The sequence below is a fragment of the Trichosurus vulpecula genome, chromosome 1, assembly GCF_011100635.1.
Source record: "Trichosurus vulpecula isolate mTriVul1 chromosome 1, mTriVul1.pri, whole genome shotgun sequence".
In the NCBI taxonomy this organism is placed as follows: domain Eukaryota; kingdom Metazoa; phylum Chordata; class Mammalia; order Diprotodontia; family Phalangeridae; genus Trichosurus; species Trichosurus vulpecula.
This window is the reverse complement of record NC_050573.1, coordinates 40,543,199-40,568,174: the sequence shown is the minus strand read 5'-3', so window position 1 is coordinate 40,568,174 and position 24,976 is coordinate 40,543,199. Positions and strand designations below refer to the sequence as shown.

Below are 24,976 nucleotides of genomic sequence, written 5' to 3'. Positions count from 1 at the left end.
AGATGAAGAAGTTGAGGGCAAAAGCAGGTAAATTACTTGCCCCAGTTCACAGAGACAGTAAATAGCAAGGCTAGGATTTGAAGCCAGATCCTCCTGACTCCCGATACAGCATTCTTTCCAGTCTACCACGATGTCTGTCTGCTGCAACCGATTTGCTTGATTGGACAGGGATCATCTCCTCAGGAAACACCTTGGTTTTTAGTTCAAATAACTCCACAAGCATCCCTTACCTAACTCGAGTCTCCCGCCCCACTCCTCCTCTCCATACCTGGTTTATTTCTTTCTCATTGAGAATTCTTTTTATAGCAAACACTTCTCAGGGTCACCATGCTTAATCCTTTGGTCAAAAAGAAGGGACTTTTAGATTTTAACAATAATCTGATCTTGACCCCAAATGCAACAGCCACAGAAAGCTGGCTTCAGGCATGACTCATCTGAAGTTTCTCTCCCAGTAGGCTCCTGTACATTCTACCGGGTACCTAGTGCATTGTATAACTAAATCCCATAATCCTGGAAGCACAAAATTAAGGAAGACCTTCTTGACAGCAGACATGATTAAACCTTGGAAGATATTTTAGGGGAAATTTGTGGAGTCTTGGCCCCTGGAAATCTATAAAAATAAGACTGCTAATCCTATGTCTCAGATAACTCAATCAGCCATCAACCTACCAAGAAAGAGGCAAGTGGACCAGATGACTTGTCCAGCTGCTCACCTTATGTTACTGGTAAATACCAGTAGCTCAAGAAAGCCCCCCAAGAGAGGTCACTCTAGCCCAATGCTGCCTTGTGCCAGCAGAAATAAAAAAATGACATATTTTCCCTGCTGTAGACTAAATTTCCATTTCACTGAAGATCAACCATTCTGTTCTTCCAATGATATTTCTTTTCTGTTTAAAAGATGTAGAGATGGCCCATTATCTCCTCTTTCTTTTCCCAGCCTTTGTGTTTGTTTGTTTGTTTGTTAGTTTTTTCATAAAAAATGTTCCATCAACTGGGGAACAGTCATTTCTTTCTGATGACTTTTTTGGACAATACCCATTCCTTTTCTCCCTCAGTGCACATCCTACAAAGGTTTTGTCTCTTCCAGAATTATGATAATGGATATTTTTCCAAGTCACTGTATAGATGGATTTCTACATATTGCTAAATTGGAATACCATTTTTATTAATAATAATAATTATTGTCTGGGGTGGGGAGGAGAAACACAGAGAGTTTAATCTTCCACTATTTCCTAGGCAATTTTCTTTCTGCAAATATCAGTTCTAATTTTAGATCTCCATTTGGATAATAAAATGTGTTGACCACAGCGTGCTTATATAAATACAGCTGTTTTAATTGAGACATTTTTTTCCCTCTATGAAATAGGGCCTCCTAGTTTCCCATTAATTTCCAATTGCCTGGGACAAAAATAACTGACTAATGCCCCATTAATATCCCCTCCCCTCCAAACTTTTCAAGCTGTAGGTAGAAAGGTACCAAAGGACATCCTCCCCACCTCTCAGCCTGCTACCAGGGATTCCAGAGAGGAAGAAGAAAAAGAGAAGATGAAGATGTGATTCTTAGGGACTGTCCCTAAAAGCTAAAAGATGCCAACGTGGAGAAAATCAGCATCCAAGTGGACACATCATAAACATCATGGCAAAGATGAGGAACTAAATTTTTATACAAATCAAAAGAATCCCCAAAAAGGAAAGTTTGAGATTTCTTCTCTTCCATTGTCTAAAAGAAACCCAGAGGCCACGTGAACTAGGGGGTTGGTATAAATGTATATAAAAAACCATGAGCACGGCTCATCACAAATAAAATGAAATGGCTACATTCAATTATCTTTCAAAGATGTCTATTCTCAGGCCAAGGGCAAGGAAATGTCCACTGTGCTTTACAAAGGACTAGGAATAGAAAAAAAATCAACCCCCAGGTCCTCTCTAATTCCAAACGACTGTCCATCATGAGATGCCATGAATCTCACACTGTATCCCGAGGGGTCGGAGTTTATTTGTATTAGCACTGTGCTAGTACCAGGCAGTATCAAAAAATGGCTGTCTTAGACCCCTTCCCCCCAAACCCTTCCAGTATCTGCCACATGGTTTTTGAGAGGGGCACGCCCTGGCTTCAAATGAAACCATCATAGCTCTGCTACCCACATGTGAAGTGGTCCATCCAGACCTCCATGTCTTGAGCTCAGCTTCATCCTCCCCTATTGCTGACAGGACTTCCTCCTCCACCATTCCAAAACAGAAGGCATAAAGGTGAATACAAACATAATAAAGTAGTTTACATCTGGTCTTGCAGTCTTTCCATATAGTCTCTAAACTCTTGCGAGTCCCCAAGACTCATATCTGGGCAAACCCACTTGATGTTATCGTCACTGTCAAAGAGGATAGAGTTGGTATAGGGGCCTCCATCCTCTGGGAGAATTGTGGTATATGAAGTGAACTTGACTCGTTTCCTTTTTGGGCCAGGATTTAGAGGTTCACTTTTTAATTCTTTTTCATAAACATAATCAGAAGGCCTAAGGAGTTGGCTGTGCAATGCCGTCTGAGAGCTGCCATTTAGAAGGAAATTGCTCTCCTCGAACTGCATCCCACGGTCGAGCATGGTGGTGCACTCCTCCGATGGAAGGGAGATGTCCACAGGGTTTTCCAAGAGCTCCACTTCGTTCCCGAGCCAAACCCAGTCATGAGAGTGGGGGATATTTCCTTGCTCACTCACTGAAAATCTTTTGTGTCTGTACTTCCAAGCAAATGCCACACAGTTGATCAAGAAGACTAAAATGGCCAGGCAGAAGACACAGAGGAGGGCGTACATGCCAATCTCTAAGTCTGTTAACCCCCTAGAGGTCAGTGAAAGATCATTCGGATTATTTGGCTCTGGTAACTCCACTTGGGTAGGGAAACTTGTGAAGGCATCTGCATTATTCTGGAGTTGGCCCTTCTCAAGGAACTTGTTCCCCTTTCCCTCCAGAGATGACTGTGGAGTGGTGGATTTATTGCCACTTTCTTCCTGACCAATGGAAGTGCCATGTTTGGACCATTCCTGTATGGCCCTCTCCTGGTCTCCTTCCCTCTCTATGGAATTACCGAAGTGCTCTCTATATTCACGATTGACACCTTCAATATCATTGGTGCTTCCTTGGTTGTCATCCATTTTCTGCCCAAATTTTACCCTGACGCTCCCTTTCCCAACTGCAAGGACACTCTTTCTCTTGGTCTTCTGACAAGGTTCGCTGATCATCATTTCTAACTTGATCAAAGGCCCTTGCCCTTCCCCCTCAGCAACCACAATGGGCCACTTGGACTGAAGGCTTGGCTGGGCAGACACCACCATCTCATCCAGTGACGTGACAGCAACAGCGAAATCCTTAGGATCGTAAATATCTAAAGGAGTCACCGAGCCATCGCTGAACAAAAGCCAAGAACTGACTATTGCTTCCTAAGGAAAATGAAAAGAGAACATGGCATTACAATCAGACTAAGAGGAAATTACCCATATATTCATGCACTTATTTATTTTGGACTCAACCTATGATTTCATTCACATAGAGCAGCTTCCCATGAAGTTTGGATTCAATCAAAGGGCTGCATTTGAGGACCTAGAGGGTGATGTGTGACCTCAAGGCCACAGTTTCTCCAACCCCGGACATAGGGGATTCCAAGTGTAAGAAGCCTCTGTAGCAATGTAAGATTGAAAATTGTCTGCAACTTATAGTCTCAGAGGGGCACTTAGCAGTTAAGTAGAAAGCCCAAGATCACACAGCTAATAGATACCAGAGGCAAGACTGGAACCTACTAGAATATAAGCTCCCTGAAGGCAGGAACTGTTGTCACCTTTGTCTTTCTATTCCTAGAAGACAGCACAGTTCCTGGTACATGGTAAACACTTAATAAAATATTGGAAAATTGAATTCCTAACCCAAAGGTTGGCCCTCTTTCCTTTATATTATATTGCCTCTAACATGTTTGCACAGAAATGTTTACACCCTCCCTCAAATTATCCTGTATTTATGCTATTTATACTTATGTATGGATATATTGTCTCCCATGATATTATGTAAACTTTTCAGGGTCAGGGCCTGTTTTGTCCTTCATTGTATGTATATCCCCACTCTTTTGTGGGATACCTAGCACATAAAAGATGCCTAATAGATGCATATTAATTGATGGATTGATTTCCGTCTTTCTACCCCTATTACCTAACATGTAAGATGGCACACAGGACACACTTATTAAATGCTTCTTGATCACTCAATTGATTCATTAATGGACCACTTGGATTGAAGACTTGGCTGAGTGGACAACATTATTTCATTTAATGAAGTGACATTAACTGCCAAATCCTTGGAATCATAAAAATCGGAGGGTATCACCAAGCCATCACTGAACGTGATCCAAGAATTAATGATTGCTGATGAAGCATTTGATATTTTTTTTTAATTTACAAGATTAGAAAAATAAGTACAATATGCATTTGTTTTATTTGGGGTGAGTTTTAGAGGTTGTTGGGTTGTTAGTGGCTTTTTCACATTTTATTGAACTAACGTTAGTAATAAAAGCATATCTTCAATGGCGTAAAGACCCAGTGATTTTGTTTAATGGATACTTTTTTTAACTGTATTAATTTATAGCATGACACACAAATGAATTTGGCTCTGACCTTTGCAAAGCCCATTTTGAAATATCAGGCAAAGCATCAGAATCATTTCCAGGTGCAACTAATCAGCCCACGCCTCCAGAAAATACCACTTTAAACAGACTTTATTAGGAAGTCAGCGTTGGAAAAGGAATGTAGGTGCTCACTTGAGGTACTTAGAAAAGGATGCATTATGAGTTTAAGGCACTTGAAAGCCAAGATTCTTTCACAGTTCCCTTTTCAAAGTATTTCTGTTTTAAAGTCTGAAAATGAGAGGAGTGTTTTAGACCTGAGATAATTATAGTGTAAACCAACAGCAAATTGGCACACATGAGCCATGCTTGCAAAAGGACCTGAAAGGAAATCTGAAAGAATAAAAAACCAAAAGAAAAAAAAGCCCACTGCTTTGGCAAAAATAGAGAAATATAATCTTTCTGTCATCTTGTAGCAGGAAACTTCCAATGGAGAAGATAAACAGGTAGCCAGGCTGATAGCATTTGGACAAGCGGTAAGTGTATAAATTTACAGAAGGAAGTTCATCTTAGACAGCAGGAGCCATGCTCTCCCAAAGTGGAAGGGGCTGAATGCCTTGCGAGGACAGGGTCCCCTTCCCTCAAAGGCTCAATGAGTCCTCATCAGGGGAGTTGTAGAAGGGATTCATGGCTAAGTATGGGTTGGAGTGTTTGGCCTCTCTGAGGTCATTTCTGATTCTGGAACTAGTCCCAAAGAATCAAAGCTGGAAGTGACCATGGAGTCCGGTGAGTCCAACTACCTTATTTTGCAGATAAAGGAACTGAGGCCCAGAAGGATTAAAGGGATTTAGGATTATAGATCATAGATTGAGAACTGGAAAGGTCTTCAGAGGCCAACTAGTCTTCTCATTTTGCAGAGGAAAAAACTGAAACCTAGAGTGATTAAAGTGATTTGGGATTTCAAGATCACAGATTTAGAGCTGGAAAGGCCTCAGAAGCCAACTAGTCTAATGTGCTCATTTCGTAGACAAAGAAACTGAGACCAAACGCAGCAAAGTGACATTCCCAAGATCATACTAGGAGGCAGTGACAGAGCCAGGATTTGAACTTATATCCTCTGATGTGACATAGGTTCTCCAGTGCTCTTTCCACTAGGACACAGCCTCCTCTCCCACAGGCACAGAGCTACTGCTGAGAGATCTCAAATGAGGTTTCTTGATTTTCCATACTTCCATCTTGAATTTCCTGGGGAAGGAAATCCTACCTGTTGTGGGGCATGAAGAATATCATGAGCAGATGCTGTTGAAACAATAGCTCTTTTGTTTCCTTTGTTGGGCTGCAAGGAAAGAGATAAGCCTGCCACGAGCTGTACTCCTAGGTCTGTGATGGTGACCCGGTCATCCAGTACTATGACTGTCTTCTCAGCCAAGATGGAATCAGAGAGAGGTGAGAGGACCTGAAAAAATAAGCATCAAAACATATATTTTTTCTTTTGTCTTTGTTTTTGCTTCTTTGGCACCAAGGACAGATCCTGGCACATGCTAGGGACTTTATAAACGATTGTGGAGTTGAGTTCTTCTCCATGCAGATAGTTAAAAAAAAAAAGCAAAACCTATAGAGTTGTGTTTTGTTTTGTTGGGGAGGGGGTGGTTCTGGACTGTTAATTTCATTGGCCCAAGAAGTTTAGGAATGGAAACTTCCATCACCCAGATCAGGAACTCGTTCTGTAATCTATAATTTTAGAGAGTGATCTGTGGGCACTGAAAGGTTAAATATCTTCCCCAAGGTCACACAACTAGTATGTGTCTGAAACGGGACTCGAATCTGGTTCCTGTCAACTCCAAGGCTTACCCTTTTATCTGCTGCGCCAATGCTGCCTCTCAAAGACAGGAAAATAGACCTCGATAATCACCGATGTTTTCTTTTCAATCATAACTTTGTCACAATCATTTTAAACCCCATAATTGATGTTTCCACCAAAATGTTCTCCCAATTTGCAGCTAAATGAACGCACTTGCCAAAATGATCTGTAAAAGCATTTCTTAATTGTTCAATTACTTTCGCCAATAGAAGACGACAGCATCCTAAAGATATCAGTGCAACCCATTTCCTTCCTTTGATCTCTGCAACAGCCAGCACACAGCTCTCTTCTATAATAACAGTTGGATTTAATTGGATGACAAGTATCTATATCTTATAAATAATAATAACAGTATTAGTATTAATAGCATAAGAATCAGGACTGGACTTGTGATTTCTCTGCTAAGAGAACTCTCAGATGAAGAAATTCCCTCTCCCAATGTAGTCCACCACTTTTTTAAGGACCTCTAGCCTTAGAGATGTATCTCTCTAAGTAGTAATAATAATGGTGATGATGCTAATAATATGTAATGAATAGTAAGGATGATGATGAAAATAATAGAGAGGCAGTGTGATACAATGGATAAAGAGCCACCTTCAAAGCCAGGAAGACCTGGGTTCAAGTCTCAACTCTGAGGCAAACTATTTGTATGATCATAGGCTAGAGCATTTAACCTCTCTCAGCATTCTAGGTAATTCTCTAGAGCAGGAATTCCTAACCTAGGGTACATTAATATACTTCTGAGGGTCCAAGAACGTGGACCAATAATTGCATCTTTATTTTTGCTAAACTCTAACTGAAATTTATCATTTTTTTTCAGTTAATTAGACCATGATTCTGGGAAGGATCTCATAGGCTTCCCCAGACTGCCAAAAGTTTCCATGGATACAAAAGGTGAAAACCCTTGCTTTGAGGCAATGCATTCTAAAGAAGGTATTGCCCTAGGTTGGCAGAGTTTCCTCACTTGAGAGTTTCTCATACCAGTCGAATCACAGTTCTAGTCCCTATCCTTAACTCTACCAGTCATAATACTGATCTTGTAATGGGGCCTTCTTTTCCTAATTTAAATCTCCCCTTTGCTCACCCAGTGGCATAATCATAAGTAAATTGCTAGTCAAAGTTCCAGGAAAGTAGGAAGTTGTTAATGGCAACAAAATTAATTGTATCTATGTCTTAGAACACCATGCAGATAGAAGATTGTTAGGGTAAACCTAATGGTGTTCAGAGAAAGGTGAAAGTCCTTGAGATTATGACATATGAGGATCAAATGAAGAAACTGAGGATATTTAACTTAGAAAAGATTTGGAGGGTGCCATGATAGCTACCTTAAAGTGTCTGAAAGGCATTTAAACTTACTCTGCTTTGGCTCAACGTAGCAGCAATTTAGATTTGAAGATCTTTCAAATACAGGTTGGACAAGACAGTCTCTGAGGCCCTTCCAACTTGGAAATTCTGGATTCTCATGTTCTGTGCTCTAAAGAAGTTCTTCTATCTCAGTGATCCTCTAGCTGACCACTATATATGCTGCTGTTTGTCCTTTGTCCTTCATTCTCAAAGAGGACTATGACATGCAAGTGAATTGGATTTAAGTGAAGGAGAGCTGTGCAAAGTCACAAGCCTCACTTTCTCCTTCAGAGCCATGTGCATCCAGTGGCCAGATATGGATCTGGACAAATGGAGATGTTCCAGAATGCAGTGGGGGAACATGGACAAACCAAGGAGGAAACCACTAGACCAGATCAAGCAATTCTGATGGCACAGCTTTCAGTGAAACTTAAAGAGTGGCTTAAGTGACGATGGGAGTCATTTTTAAAGTTCAGGCCCTTTCATAATTACCCAGATGACATTCTCACTCACTATACGGGATATAAAAAAAATTGTTTTAACTCAAATGAATGGGGTTTTTCCTTATTGATTTAAAGATATCTTGCACAGTTCACACTCACACGTAGCTGGCAGAGTTGTACCTGAGTTTTGAAAAAGTATAGCCATCTTCATGAAGTTCATGATTTTCTTTCAATAATAATAAACAAGGAAAGGGTAGCATAGGAATGTGGTGAATGGTGGGTGGATATGCCCATAGCTGGAGCTATTCAACAGAAGCAGTCAGTTGATAAACATTTATTAAGCACCCACTATGTGCTAGGTGGCTCAATGGATAGAGTGTCAGGAAGACCTGAGTTCAAATCTGGCCTCAGACACTTACTAGCTGGGTGACCCTGGGCAAGTCACTTAATGCTTTTTGCCTCAGTTTCCCCATCTATAAAATGGAGGTAAGAATAACACCTACCCCCCAAAGTTGTTGTGAGGATTAAATGAGATAATAATTAAAAAGCACTTAGCACAATTCCTGGCGCATAGTAAGACTTATATAAATAATATATTATATATTATTACATATAATAAATATATTATTATAATATATAATAATATAAATAGCTATTATTAAGGGGAGGTGGGTTGGTGCAAGATTCCATTCATTGTTCATTTTAGTGCTCATTTCATGGACAAGAGTTTCAAGAGTTAATTTTCTTTTCTTTCCACTGCTGCTTTGAAACTTGTTTCATGCTTCTTAAGTAACAGTGAATTTCTAGGAATTTCAAACCATTTAAATTCATGAATTTGGATTATTTAACTCAACATTCTTTGGCTATATACGTGCATACATTTATTGTTTCTTATACCTGCACTGTTGTTATTCCCTGCTCACGACCAACCAGTGTCCTGCCATCTTGTAACGTGGCAATTCTTGGTTCTTCCACCTTCATGAAATCTGCCACTAGATCGGTGATGTCAAACTGCCAATCAGAGCCCAACATATAGGTCAGCTGGCCTCCTAAATCCAATGACTCGGCCACAAACTGCGTCAGCACACGCACCATGGCATGCTGGTACTGAAGGGTGCAGCCTCTTCCTTTCTTTTCATCATCCTCATCATCATCACTGTCTCGAGTAGGCCTGAAAATTAGCATCATGGGAAAACGTGAGTTAAGCAGCCATATGAGCATGACCCTATAGGAGTAATAGTAGAAAGTGAGCTTAAGTTATTGGCACCATAAAAGGACCCCCTAGACACAGAAATACTCAATAACAAAAATTATATATATTAATAAAAAGCTAGAAAGAAAATATTTCACTGACCATTAGGAGATGGCTTAGCAAACTGTGGTTATATAAATGTAGTAGAATGAAGAATGTAAAGAATTCAAAGAAACCTAGAAGAGTTGTATGAACTGATACAGAGAAAGGAAAGTGGAGGCAGGTAGGACAATATATACAACAACCACAATGATAAAATGATATAAACAAAATTAACATTGAGAGGCAAAAGATCTGTAGTCAATTACCATAGACAATGTTGGTACTAAGATGTTAAAGTGAAAGAATGCCTCCTTCTTTTTCTGTAAACAATGGATAAACTGTTTTCAGAAAAGATCTTCTCGTAGAGTCTGGGTGTTCATTACATAGTGTCATGTCAAAATAGATATGTTAATAATTTTATTTTTTTAAAGAAAATATAGTTTCTAGTCTTGTAAGGACTCTCACTGAAAAACCATGTTCATTAATTAGCTAAATTATTTGTAAGCTCCTATTATTAACCTAGTTCTTTGTTGATATTCTTTTTTCTATAAGAATTTTATTTTTTAATTATTCTGAATCACATATGGCCATCATGAGAGTATTTGGAAAGTTCATTAATGAGGATGCCAGCTACAGTTCCGTCATTAACAATAGCAATAATTATAATAATAAATTGATTATATTTACATAACATTTTAAAGGGTCCAAGGTACTTTACAGCTACTGTCTCATTTGATCCTCCCTGCAGCCCTGCAGCCCTGTAGTTGTTATAATTATTCCCATTTTCCAGAGGAGGAAAGTGATTCTCAGAGTCATCAAGTGACTTGTCCGGTGGCATATAGATAGCAAATATCAGAAGCTGAAATTGAACAAATCCAGTCTGTCACTCATACTTATTTGGAGATCAAATTGGGTTTTCCCTGTAAGATCACATTTTGCAATATTCAGGAGACAGATTTTTATCCAATATGTATAAAGTGAGAAGAAAGACTTAGCGAGATTAATATCATCTGTGCAAGCAAACTATCAACTATGTCCTCCCTTCATGTCAATTCAATTCAAATCATCATCATTGAGAAATTTTATTAAGTGTCTACTATATATAAATATATATATATATATATATATATATATATATATAAGACAGGTAGTAGAGTGTTACGATGGAAAGATAGCCAGCCTTAGATTTAGATTCAGGAAGCCCTGTTCAGGTTATGCCTCTGACACATATGTGCTGAGAAATAGATTTCCCATTGATTCCCCTCTACCAAGAAAATCATAAATCGATTCTAGGCCAAAAGATACACACATGCACACGCACACACAGAGGATACTATGTTAGGTAGTTCCTTAGAATCCACCCTTGCCCCCTTGGAGGAGAAAAGAAAACTTCTGTGAAAGCTAAAAAAATATAAAATTAAAAAATACTTCAGGTGAAATGAATACAGTACTAGATTGGAATCCAGAGGATCTGAGTGGGAATCTTCATTCTGTCCTCTCTATGAGATCAAGAAGGTCACTTGCCCTCTCATCCTCAGTTTCTCCATTGTTAAATGAGGGAATTTAACCTAGGTGACCATTAAGCTCATTTTCAAATGAAAATAATTTATCCTAGAATCTATGCTTCCCATCATTAATATTGGATCCAACTCAAAAGACACTACAGTGGGCAGAAGGAAAGATCAGATGGCACAGAATTATGGACTTCCCTGCCATCCAGGGACCCAGAAATAGCTAAAGACATTAACACTATCTCTGGCACCCTGTACCTATTTCCAGTAATCCCATGATGGCCAGCCCTGTCCCTGATTTTCCTGAATATAACACCAGAATCATGCTTATGCAGAGCAACCCCTCCCCTCCCCCTGCCACCAGGGCTAGCCATTGCCCAGTTCCAAAGGGGCAGACTTCTAATGAGCTGTTGTCTTTATTCTCTTCTTGTCCCTTCTTATTCCTAAACTGTGGTCAGAGAATCATAATAGGAGCAGAATCAGCCTTTGGCAGGGGGCAAGGCCTTTGAAAATAATACTATTCCCATCAGTGGAGTGAAGATATCATTTGTCCCAAACACTTTCTTCCCATCTTCTAATTCATTTTCTATTTATATTGCAGGATGATCTCCAATGTCCACTTATTTGGCTTTTATTTTTTCCTGGAAATCAGGTTTTAAACACCAGGTGGTCCTGGTTTCCCTCATTAGGCCCCCATGCTAGGGAATTCATGGACTCCAAATGCTTCATTTCTTGAGATCATAAGCATTTCTAGAGTCAAGGTGGGGAAGGGGCAGAGAATCACTTGGTTTTGATGGTGTTCGAATGAGATTTTCTTTTTTCTTTCTTTTTTTTTGAAGCGTTTATAATGTTCATCTCTTTTATACACTCTTTGAAATACTAGTTATGGGAGAATCATTATGAAAGTGAATGGCATCACTTTAAATTGTTTTATGACAAAGTTAGCAACGAAGAAGCTGGGAAAGGCATTTCTTAGATCCATACACCATCAAAGCATTAAGCAAGCTCCATTATGTAAGCTGATGCACTGTTATGTAATTTACCATGGATCCAAGAGTGATCATTTTCCTCCAACCAATCATTATTATAAATCACACAGCTGACATGCATTTGAAAGAAAGCATGAATAGATTGGATTGGGCCCACAGAGCCCATATACCATCCATTCTGCTTTGCTTCCCCTCTCTCCTCTTCATCTCAGAAGGATTAGGGATCTGGGGACCTCGGACATTTGTATGACCTCTGAGGTCCTACTCAAAGAATCTCAGAAGTCATGCAGACTACCCTGTACCTGAACAAGAATCCCTATCACAACCTACCTGCCAAATGGTCATCCTCCAGTCTCTACTTGAAGACCTCCATGGGAGGTAATAGGGGAAGGTGGTCTTCACCTCTCAAAGTGGCCCATTCCCCTTCTGCCCCACTCTCACCGTTAAGAAATGTTTCCCTCATATCGACTGAATTTCTTTCTTTTCAAATGAAGTCCAAAAGCAATTTTAAGCACCTACTACATGCCAGGCACTGTGCTAAGGCCTAAGAATACAAAGAAAGTCAAAAGACAGTTCCTGACTTTAAGGAGTTCAATTCTAACATGGGAGACAGCATGCAAACAACTTGCATGCATGAACTAAATACAGGATAAATGGGGGGGGGGTGGTCAATAGAAGGAAGGCTCTAGAAGTAAGAGGAGTTAGGAAAGGTTTCTTCTTGAAGGTAGAATTTTAGCTGAGATTTAAAGGAAGCCAGACAACCCAAGAGGTAGAGATGAGGAGGAAAAGAGTTTCACAGATGGAGGACAACCAGTGAAAATCCATGGAGTTGGGAGATAGAGTATCTTGTGTGAGGAACAGCATGGAAGCCAATGTCACCTGATCACAGAGTATGTGGAGTACCCATGGCTCCTTGTTCTAACACCTCAAGTCAAGAAGAATAAATCTAATTCCTCTTTCACAGGATTGAAGGCACTTGTGTCTCCCACTATGTCTTTTCTTCAGGCTTGCCTATTGAGTCAAGTTAACTATCCTCAACTCCCTCCACTAATCCTCCTCATATGACCTGAACTCAACTATGCTGTCCAACTTCCCCTGAATACTGCGGCTTATTAATGTCCTTCTTCCAATGGGGCAACCAGAACTGAACACAAATCTCCACATGCAATCTGACCACAGCAGAGTCCAGCAGGACAATTGACTCTCTATTTAGGATACAGATATTTCTACTTTCCTTTGAGATTGAATTAATTTCCTTGACCACCACAGCTCACTGTGGATTCCTCTATGAAGCTTGCAATCCACTATGACCACCAGCTCTTTTTAGATACCTTGTTGTTTAATTATTTCTCTCTCATCCCAGGTCTGTTGCTAACTAGATATGTGTGACCTTGGGTGACTTCCTTGGGGATTGGCTTCCCCATGTGCAAAGTAAGGAAGTTTAAACCATATGATCTCTGTCATCCCTTCCCAAGTTGAACATTCTATGATTGGGTTTGGTTTACTATATTTTTATCCTTATGATGTACAAGGCAATGTGCTAAATGTTGGGGATACAAAGAAAGGCAAAAGAAAGCTAAGAAGTCCATGGTCTAATAGGGATAAAATGGGAGTAGTCTCAGAGAGAAGGCACTAACATCAAAGGAACCAAGAAAGGCTTCTTGTATAAGGTGAGATGTTAGCTGGGACCTGAATAGAAGAAGTAAAGGTGAAAAGGAAGAGAGTTCCAGGAATTAGGAAGTAGGGAGCCACATATAAATGCGGTTAACAAAGATTTTAGCAATACCTTTGATGTGGTATCTCATACTACTGTCATAGGGGAAAAAAGAAAGATGGAGGTATCTAGCTTAGACAACAATTTCATTAGATAGATTCTGAAATAGGTAAGGATACATTAAGGGTGTCTTGTCACCTTGGCAAGAGGTCTATAGCAGAGTGCCCCAGGGATCTCTGCTTGGTCCTTTGATGTTTGGCTTTTTTATCAGTGACTTAGAAAAATACCTACAGGGTATACTTGCACCATCTGTGGATGACTTAACTCTTCCTATGGGTACTACCACCATAGTTACTGTAGAACGAGAAGAGAAAGGTCTTCAGGCCAAAGTTCTAGGCCTTGTTAAATAGGTTCCACCTCACAAACTGATAGGATATCAGCAATGGAAATTGCTGAAGAAGAGGCATGATCATCTGCTTTGCCTCGTACCCCATGGCATGTTTCCTTGTGAGTTGAAGATGTCCTCCCAATAAGGATATAAACTGTTGAGAGCCGGGATGGTCTTACATTTCTATTTGTACTCAGTGTTCAGCACAGTGTTTTGTACATAAGAACTTCATAAATGGTTCATTCATTCATTCACAAGCTAACAGCTAATACACTATATATGAACAAATGGATACCTCCATTGACTAGAAAACTGGGTTTAAATAAATAAGGTGTAATTAAGATAAATATAAATATGTTACACTTGGGCTAAAGAAAATGATTTCAGGAGTATATATAAAGGGTGGGGAGGTGTTGATGAAAAATACCTCAAGAGCTTTAAAAAAAGATCCAAGGATTTTAGGTAGCCTACAATCTCAATATGAGTCCCCAGTGGATATGTCAGCCATAAATTCTCAAGTGGCCATGGCCTTAGTTAAGAAGGCCATGGCTTCCAGAATTAAGTGATAACATCACTTCACTTTGCCCTAGTCAGACTTCATATAGACTAGTGTATTTATTTCCATAGAAACAGTAGGAAGCTTAAAAGGGAAAGCAATCAGAATTGTGGATGGCTTTGAGTCTATACTGTATTCAGATGAGTTAAAGGAACCAGGGAGGTTTAGCTTAGAGCAGAGAAGGCTCCAGGGAGGAGATGACGGTGGTCTTCATTTATCCGAACAGCTGTCAGATAGGATAGCAATTAGAATTGTTCTGTTTGACCTCAGTGGGCAAAACAGGAAGCAAAGGGAGGAAGGGACAGAATCACAGATTTAAGCTTGATGGAAAGAACAAGTACCTGGGCATTCAAGGTGCCCACAAGTGTAATGGGCTGCCTTGGGAAGAAGTAGGTTCCCCATGTACTGGAGGGTTTTAATAAAGGTTAGATGACAACTTGTCTGTTATATTATCTGGGATTTCATATTTAATGTATGGGTTGCACTATCCAGCCTCTTAGGACACTTCCAAATCTAAAATCATATTATTTTGCTATTCCTAGGTGGGCAATAGCATAGAGAGAGTGAAAATTGGGTTTTCTTGGTTTCAACAGGAGTTTGAGATGAGGCAGAGAAGATGTTTTATAAATTTCTTATCTCTTCTGAGAAAAGAAAAAAATTGTCTACAACACCTTTGGAAATGGCAAAAAGGAATTCATTATTTCTATAAGGAAGCAATCAATCCCCTCTCTCCTTATACCTTCATTAATCCTTCCAGCTATATCTTGGATCAAAAAATGATCTTTCCAAATTTCAGGTATTTCTCATTCTGAGGACACCTTCTTCCAGCTCAAACCAACCAAAAACTCTGTGGACTGTCGTTATTAATCCCTTCCTTCTACCAGGGCCATGTTTGGACACTATCTGGTTAATTCTATCCCCTGTGACAATGTTAACCTACAATGGCCAGACATCTGCTGCCCCATCTCTCAAATACATTTCCTTCTCTCTAAACACAGTGCCACCATCCCAGAGTTCCAGACTGGGGGTTCCCCACACTGGAGAAGTCTCAGAACCATACCCAAGGCATGGCTCCAGTCTCTAGAGAGATAGAGACAAAAACTAGGAACTATCCTTAAGAAACTCCCCTTCTACTGTGAGAATGTGCCAAGCATAGAAGTATAAAAAGTATTTAAAAAGGAAATGATTAGATCAAAGGAAGGATAAAAATGCCAAAAGAAACTCTTAAGTCAAATAAACAAACATTTATTAAGTACCTACTTACTATATGCCAGGCACTGTGCTAAGGACTGGAAAAATAAAGAAAAGCAAAAGACATTCGCTGCCCTCAAAGCAGCCCCCAATCCAAAAGGGAGGCAAAATGCAAAGGAAAATGTACAAACAAATTGTAGACAGGATTAATTAGAAATAAGCCATGGAGGGAAGGCACTAGTATTAAGGGGGAATCAGTAAAGGCTTCTTGTAGAAGGTGGATTTTTTTTTTACCTTAGCCCTGATGGAAGCCAAGGAAACCAGAAGGCAGAGCAGAGGAGCGAGAGAATTCCAGGTATGGGGGACAGCCAGAGAAAATACATCCAGGTGGAAAATGACCTGTCTCATACAAGAATAGAAAGCAGGCCAGTGTCACTGGATTGACTAGGGTGGAGAGTAAGGGTTAAGAAGACTGGAAAGGTGAGGTGGGACAGTTTATGAAAGGCATTAAAAGCTAAGCAGAAGACTCCATATTTGATCTGAGGTCATAAGGAGCCAGCCACTGGTGTTTTATGATAGGAGGGTGACATGGTCAAACTTATATTTTAGGAAGATCAATTTGACTTCTAAGTAGAGGCTGGACTTGGGTGAGGAGAGACTAGAGGCAGGCAGACCCTCCAGCAGCTATCTTCATAGTCCAAGTATGAAGCAATGAGGCCCTGCACCAAGTCGGGGCCATGTCAGAGGAGAGAAGGGGACACAGACAAGACATACTGCAAATGCAAAATCTACAGGCCTTGGAAGCTGATTGGATAAAGAGGATGAGATAGAGAGGATGAGAAAGAGAGAGAGGATCCTCTAAGCAGTCAAAACCTTCCATAATCTGGTTCTAGACTTTGTAGCCATTTTTCACATTAGTCTCCTTCCTATGTAGGATGGATGACATGTCTAGAACTGGAAGGGACCATTAAAGCCATCTCATTTTACAGAAGAGAAGCACTTTCCCTAAAGTTATCCAGAGAATATTAGAGAAAGGACTGACCTCAGGACCTCTGACTTCCAACCCATGCCTATTTCTAATGTGTCTTGCCCCCATCCCTGTTCTGTGATTCAATCAATATGAATTACTCGTCATTCCCCCAGCTCATCCCACTATTCCCCTGGGTAATTTGGCACAGTGGATAAAGTGCTGGATTCAGAACCAGCAAGACATGGGTTCAGATCCTGTCTCAGGTGCCTACTCCTAGCCATGTGGCTCTGGACAAGTTACTTAAGCTAACTACTCAAACTCCAGCTCTAATCTCCTTCTAAGCATGGAAAGATAAATAGCATTGCAAGTCTGAATATCTTCCTTCCTCATTTTCCCCTCTGAAACTTCCTAATTTCACTTAAAGCATAGATTAGGTGATGTTGAATCATTTCAGTCATGTCCAACTCCTTTGTGACTCGATTTGGGTTTTCTTGGCAGAGATACTGGAGCGATTTGCTATTTCCTTCTCCAGCTCATTTTACAGGTAAGGAAACTGAGGCAAATGGGGTTAAGTCATTTGCCCAAGGTCACTCAGCTAGTAAATGTTTGTAGTCATATTTGTACTCAGGTCCTCCTGACTCCAGGGCCAGAGCTCTAGCCACTGTATCACGCAGCAGCTTAGATCAGATGCCACCTTTTATATTAGTTTTTTCCCAACATTTCAGTTAGCAGCATTCTCAAAAGTACTTTGCTATGTGCTTGGTATATTCCTTTGAAATATATTCTTAACAATTACTTACATGCATATATGGGTGCACACTCCCTGCCCCAGCAGATATAAGCTTTTTGAGGTCAGGAACACAAGGGAAAGGGAATAAACGCTTATAAAGCATGTGTTTAGAGATTTACAAATCTTCTCATTGGATCCTCACAACAATCCTGAGAGGTAGGCACTAGTATGATCTCCATTTCACAGGCAAATAGAGTTTAAGTGACTTGTCTGGGTCACATGACTAGTAAGCATCTGAGGTGATGGTTTTGTCTTTGGGTCCCCAACGCTTGCCACCATATCTAACACATAGCAGGCACTCAAATATGCCTGCTTGCTGAATTGAAATCAATGTTGTTTTCCCAAGCAGAAAGGAAGTCACTTGAGGGCAAGACCTGTTTCACTTCTTTCTTTGCACCTTCAGCACCTAGCACAGCTTGTCCAGCCCATGAAAGGCACTAAAACATTTCCCGAACAGAACTGAATGTCTGGCCAAAGCAACGAGGTTCTCTCTCGATTTCCTCATCCCAATGATCAGGGGAGGGAGAGGAAAAGAGCATCCATTTTTAGCAAGCACCTGATCGCTGTAATTGAGGCCAACTTGAGGTGGCCCTTTTTAAGTCAAGGTTGATATAAATGACATTCATTTCCTCTTCAGAGCCACAGTTCTTACTCGGTTAGTAAGACACAGTGGTTCGGCTCCACATTTCCCCAGCTTCCACAAATCATTCAAACTCCATTAAATTACATGGTCCCCTTGGACCCTTAACATCTTATTAAGGCCTTTGGAGTGGGCCTAAAAATCCTTCCTTGAGGCAATGAGCATGCTTTTGGTGGAATACAAGTTTTCCTTAATGTGAAATAACACTTCCTTTTCTTTGCTCACCTCCAGAGGCCCTTTGCTCAGAGATTCTCAGAATCCTATCTCCTCATAAATTGAATCCTTGTAAATCTCTGTCCCCTAAAGGTTACTAAAACACACCTTTTGTCTTTTCCAGGAGTAAGGAAATTCTGATTGTGCCGCCATGTGCTTCCAACAACTTGGAGTCTCTGTTTCTCATCTGTAGAGTGGGAATGATACCCCCCTCAGGTAGTATTGTATAGTAGAAAGAATATTCTTAGTGATGGGGGAGAGAATTTGGAACTCAAAACATGAAAAAATAAAAATAAAAAAATGTAAAAACTGTTTTTACATGTATCTGGGAAAAAATATTAAAAGAAGAATATTGGATTTGGCTGTGTCATGATCTATGTAGATCTGGGCAAAACTCTATTTTATTATTTATAAAATGCAAGGGTTGACCTAGATAACCTTTAAGGTCCCTCCCAGTTCCAAAACTATGATCCTATGATACTAAGTCAATTAACCTCTGTCTGCCTCAATTTCCTCAACTGTAAAATGGGGATAATAGCACCGATCTCCCAGGTTATTGTGAGATCAAATGAAATAATATTTGTAAAGTGCTTAGCACAGTGCCTGGTACATAGTAGGTACTTAAAAAATGCTTCTTTTCTTCCCCTTTGCCCTACTTACTTTTCTCTCCCTCTGTAGGAACCAGGCTGTCCATGAGATGCCCAGCTGGTCTCTCTAGCATCATTCCCAACCTTGTACTCCTAGACGGACAACAACCTAGTAGGCTTTGCCCTTTCCTTAACCCTTTACCCACCAAGATTACTCACCTTCTTCTATTCCTTCAGAGCCTTGCTCTAAGTGTTCCAAGCACTCAGTAGGACAACTTTTCTGGTCCCTGTCCTGATTTCAATTTTCAGAAAGTTTCATCATGCCCTTCCCCTCCCTCCCATTCAATATGATAGTGACAATTGGCCCTATGAGTCCCTTACAACAGGGAACTGCCAGGTAAGAAAAGTTCCTCTACCAATGCAGATCAGTAAGTTATAGTCTCAGAAAGCAGCCTAAAGGAAACTTGCTACTCAATAAACTCCAGTGGCTCCTGGTCACATCCAGGATCAATTGTAAAATCTTCTATGTAGCTTTAAAAACTCTGCAGAACTGGGCCCCCTCCTATCTTTCCCTTTCCAATCTGCTTATACCCTCTTCCCCTCCTCCATAGACTTTGTGACTCTTGGCTGTTCCTTAAATGGGACACTCCATGTCCCAACACTGGGCATTTTCTCTAGCTGTTCTGTCCCTGGAATGTTCTTCCTCATCATCTTTCCTTACTGGCTTCCTTCAAGTCCCAACTAAAATCCCACTTCTCCAAGAAACATTTATTAAGTTCCTACCATGTGCCAAGCACTGAGCTAAGCAATAAGGATTTTTTAAAAAAAGACAAAAACAATCCCGCCCTACCTCGAATGAGAGAGTCAACGTGCAAACAGCTATGTACATACAAGTTATATACGCAGAAAAACTGGAGAACAATCCCAGATGGAAGCTATCTATACATTTATATGGTTTTTGTCTACTCTGACATAAATCTGTCTTGAGAATCTAGAGATGCTATGACTTTTGTCTGCCTGATTTCACTGCTCCCCCTCATTTACCGTACGTTCCTACCAAAATGGCCTATTTCATGTTTCCCATCCTTGACATTACATCTCTCACCTCCATGCATTTGCACAGGCTGTTCCCCATGTGTGTAAGGCTCTCCCTCCTCACCTCTTCCTCCTGGAATCCTGGACTTCATTCTACGTTCAGTTCAAAGGCAAATTCTTCTACGTAACTACTTCTGATCGCTGCCCTCCCATCCTGTTGTAAATGCTCCTCTCTCCTCGAGAATGTTTTTCTTTTATATCGATTTACCTGGATAACTGCTTTGATTCCAGTAGAATAGAAGGTCCCTGAGAATACAGTCTGTTGTGTTTTTATCTTTATTTCACTAGCAACTTGCACCATGGCCACAATGATAGATCTTAAGCTGAAAATGAATTCGATGGGCATCTGATCCAATGACCTCACCATGTAGATCACTTGTCTTAGCTTTAGAACTAGATGGACTCTCAGAGGCCATTCAAGTCAATCTCTCTCCTTTCTCAGATGAGAAAACTGAGACCCAGAAAAGTTGTGTCTGCCCAAGAACAGGCGGAGAATAAGTGTCAGAGGTAGGATTTGAACCCTCATCCTGTGTTTCCAAAGTCTGTTCCCTTTCCATGATACCAACCAGTCCTTACTCAGCAACATGAATGTTGAGTTGAATTGCAATGAATACAATTACACACAGTGAATAGAAAACATTAGCTCTTTATGACAGGCTTACCCCTTCTTGGAAAACTCACGCCTCTAAGTACCACCAGATTTGCAGATTCCCTCTGCCTGAACAGGGCCGGGAAGCGGCATGTATTCCAATAGGAAGGAGCACTTTCCCACGCTTTCTAGTGTGAATGTCAAGATTCCTGGGTTGTGTTAATCTAATGTAATCTTCAAAACTTTCCCCTTCCAGGAGGAAATGTCTCCTCCCCACCCCAGATGAGAAGATTCCCTTAGGTGTGTTATTAATATACCACTCTGAGATCTCAGAATGCTGAATAATTCAAGGTTTGTTTAGCAGGGAGAATATATCATCCCCTAATTTATGTTTTATCTTATCTTTGTTCCTCCTTCGTTCTTCAACACCCCACCCCCCTCAGCTTCTGAAATTGTTTACAAGTCACACATGCTGGCATGTTCTTCCTACTGCTGCTGGAGGGGCACGGCTTTGTGTTTCTGTTCAGCCATTCAGATTTTCTCTCGGCTTTAATCTACTAGACCCTGCAGGAAAAAAAAGGACTGCTATGGATTTTCCCAGGGCCTAGGATGGGCAGGGACAGATTACACCATAGGACCGCTGATGAAGTATGTGGGAGAATGAAGGATGTCATCAGAAATACAAAGGGGCAGAAAATGTAAAAAAAGATGGGTCAGCCATGTAACGAGAGAAAAGGCTACCACCCAAGGGTCAGCCCACGTTCTCCAATGCAAAGCCAAGAGAGCTGGAGGAAGGCACCCTTGACATTTCTCCACAGGGCTATGGGGAGGTTAGACATTGCTAGCTTGAAGGCCTATGAGAATTCCCTCTCCTGAGGCATTCTTGCTCCTGCTCAGTTTACTGAAACCATATCCTGTTCATTAATCTGTTACTTGTTTCCAGAATGTTCCAATCACACCTTGGTCACTGTACCTGCTAATTCCATTCTGTACTTCTATCGGCTGCCACTTAATGAATGTTTATCGACTGACTAATCCTCCAACTCTGTGTCGTTGTTACTGTTGTTCCGTCGTCTTTCAGTCACGTTTAACTCCTTGTGACCCCGTTTGGGCTTTTCTTGGCAAAGATACTGGACTGGTTTGCCACTTCTGGCTCATTTTACAGATGAGGAAACTGAGGCAAACAGAATTAAATGACTTGCCCAGGGTCACCCAGCTAGTAAGTGACTGGGGCCGGATTTGAACTCAGGACTTCCTGACTCTAGGCCTGGAGCTCTATCTATTGCATCACCTACCTGCCCTTTCCTATTCTGTACTAAATTAATTTGCCTGTGCCCTTTCATTTTCTTTTTTTTGAAACCATGGTAGAAGGACTATAACTTGCTCAAATGTAAAGTCCTTGAAAGAAGGACAGTTTTATCATTGTACTTATATCCCCAGTGCCTCACACAGTGCTAGGCACACAGTGACTATTTAACAAATTCTAGTTCATTAACGTATTAATCGTTCCTTACTCAGCTCAGATGAAACACTTGGCTGTGGCTCCATTATTGTGTCCACCCCTTAGCTCTTCTCAAACCATGGGTGTGCTGATTCACAAGAGTCGATTGTTAAATTTTCAGCATGAGAATTTACACGTCAGAAATCAGCGAACGATACAAATCAGGACTCAATTTATTATTTTATCAGCTGCTTAGATTTGAGAAAGTGGTGGAGAAAATGTTTAATAATGAAGACTAAATTTAAAAGTATGTTATGGGCACTTTGTTTTCCTGGAGAGCTGGTTGTTAAACATTTACCAGCATAGCCCTACTTATTGCTATAAGAATAAAGGGTGATACTTTGGCTAGACAAGAGAAATTCACAGAATACTAAGTAAGCTTTTAAAACAGTAGATGGGTTGGGATGTGAATGATCATAGTGAGTATTCATAGCAATGAGATCTCAGATACATGAAAGTATAAGAAAAATCTCTCTATTCTCATCAGGTGTGTTCATGTTACTTCCCTGCTCAACAAACATCAATGACTTCCTACTGTTGATAGGACAAAATACAAAGCTGCTGTTTAAGGACTTGTACAATCTGTTTCTAGCTTCCATTTCCAAGTCTTGTTTCCTATTGTTCCTCTTCATGATCAACACGTTCCTAGACCATTACTTGTCCCATCTCTAAACCTTCATGAAGGTCATTCATTATTCATGCCTGGAGTGGACCCCTTCCTCTTTGACTTTAAGAATTCTCCTATTCCTTCAAGACCAAGCTCAGGTGGCACTTCTTCATAAAGCCTTCCCTGACCCCAAGCTGAAGGTGTTTGCCCCCTTCCAAATTTTCCCAGAGCATTTAATAGTGATCTCTCCTTTGTCCCCTGTCCCCTCCATGCCCTACAACACATTATACTTCTCTGTGTAAATGTTATGTCCTTTGCAGGTGAATGGAAGCACCTTGAGGATAGATTTTTTTAAGTTTTTCATAAGATCTTACCCAATGTAAGTATTTAATAAATATTTGCAGAACTGAATGCACAAGCTAAGGCATCTGTCCATTGAATACCATTACTGACAAGCCAATGTTTGTGTAACACTCTTCTGTTCAAAGCACAAACGAACATTGATTGTCATGGCTGGGCAACACATCTAATCTATGAGCCCCAGATTTCTCCTCTGTAGAGTGGAGAAGTTGAACTAGATGGACCTCCAAGTATTTTCCAATGCTAAGTCTATGACCATATGATATTTTCTCACATGTGGGAGGGAAGGCATCCGTCCACTTTACACGAATAGAGAAATTGAGGTAGGGAGCTACTCAAGGTCACAAAACTATATGTTGGGTGGGTTTAGGTTTCTTCTCCCCTAGGCTAAGTGTTCTTTTCACATAGACCTGCATCTAAAGGGCTTTATACTCAGAACGAGGTAACAGAAGTAACAATAATAAACTACCCTGTATTTAGCACTCTAAGATTTGTGAGGCCCTTTTTAAATATCTCCATTTTACTCTCACAACAACCCTTGGAGGTAAGTGTTATTATGGCCTCCATTTTACAGATGAAAAAACTGAGGCAGACAGAAGTGAAGTGACTGCCTAGGATCACACAGCTTGCAAGTGTTCTGTGGACTTCCAGGCTCCAGGACCAGTGCTCTGTCCATGGTACCACCTTAGGTTTCATGGCAACCCTCCCCTCCAACAGCTCTTCTCGGTCACCCCAATTCCTCCTCTCCTACCTTTTGTTGGGAGCAACGGGGATTCTCCATCCCTTGATCTGGCTCAGCTCTGTGTCTGAGATCTCAATCTGCAAAGGCAGCCTTGGGACCCAGACGGTCACTTCGAGCTGAGTGGTGAAATGCTGGTACGTGAAGTTCACAATGGTGTCCACTTTACTCTTCATCTCCTTCCCATTCACAAAGATGGAGTCACAGCTATCAGAGACCTGTAGAGGTGAGAGAAATCTCGAGATGCATTATGGGTGGCAGGGCAGAGCAGCGCAGGGATGGGGGAGGCAGGTAGATGCTCAGGTTCATGCTGGAGAGCCAACCCTCATTTATTAGCCTCCAAGACAACACTAATAATATGAACTGTGCACACAGTAATTTGTGTGTTCTAATTAGTAGCAAACAGTGATAAATGGACCCAAGGGAAAGCATTCTGCGTTGCTCAATCCAGATGAGGAAAACTACAAAAAATAATTGAACAGACTTACATAACCACTTCTGGGTTTCCACCACCTCTCTCCTCCCCCCTCCCCAACTCTCCTCTACCACCCAAATGTCAGATGTATTCAACCTCACATGAATCAAACTTCAGGTATGTCAATTTCTATGCCTGCAACAATTTTTTTTAAAAAAATGCATAAAAGATGGCCATATGTTCCAAACAAATTACTTTGTTCTCAGCCATAAACAGGATCGGGAGGGAGTGGAAATAGGGGGACAGACCCAGGAACTGTGGAGGTTTGTGATAAATTAGGATCTTTGGAAGTAAAGTACTAAGGAGATAAATACCAAGCCTGGGCATAATTATTTTCAGACATTTAAACTATAATCTGAGAGTACACAAGCAAAGAAGTAACTCTTCTATTAGGGCCACCAGCTTCAGCTCCAGGAGGCAGTGTGGAAACAATTGGGGGATTTGAAACCAAAGGACCTGGGTTCCAATTCCAGTTCTGCAAATTGCTACCCATGTGACCTTGGACAAATCATTTCTT

General features: G+C 40.8%; 1 protein-coding gene across 1 annotated transcript; it reads right to left on the bottom strand.

Annotated features, from left to right (window-relative positions):
* Positions 1-1,178: 1,178 nt before the first annotated feature.
* TMEM132B (transmembrane protein 132B) lies at positions 1,179-24,187 on the bottom strand. Its single transcript, XM_036749705.1, has 4 exons — positions 23,997-24,187; positions 9,148-9,421; positions 5,867-6,058; positions 1,179-3,433 (listed from the first exon to the last, which is right to left on the bottom strand). The coding sequence occupies exons 1-4, from the start codon at positions 24,158-24,160 to the stop codon at positions 2,276-2,278; spliced, it is 1,788 nt and encodes a 595-aa protein (XP_036605600.1). The 5' UTR covers positions 24,161-24,187; the 3' UTR covers positions 1,179-2,275.
* Positions 24,188-24,976: the final 789 nt, after the last annotated feature.

What these genes read in the sequence shown, in the direction of transcription:
- TMEM132B (XM_036749705.1), bottom strand. Translation starts at nt 24,160, where the DNA reads ATGAAGAGTAAAGTGGACACCATTGTGAACTTCACGTACCAGCATTTC. An exon ending in CCCGTTGCTCCCAACAAAAG is followed by an intron (nt 9,422 to 23,996) that starts GTAGGAGAGGAG and finishes GCTAATTTTCAG; the next exon opens with GCCTACTCGAGACAGTGATG. An exon ending in TTCTTCATGCCCCACAACAG is followed by an intron (nt 3,434 to 5,866) that starts GTAGGATTTCCT and finishes CATTTTCCTTAG; the next exon opens with GAAGCAATAGTCAGTTCTTG.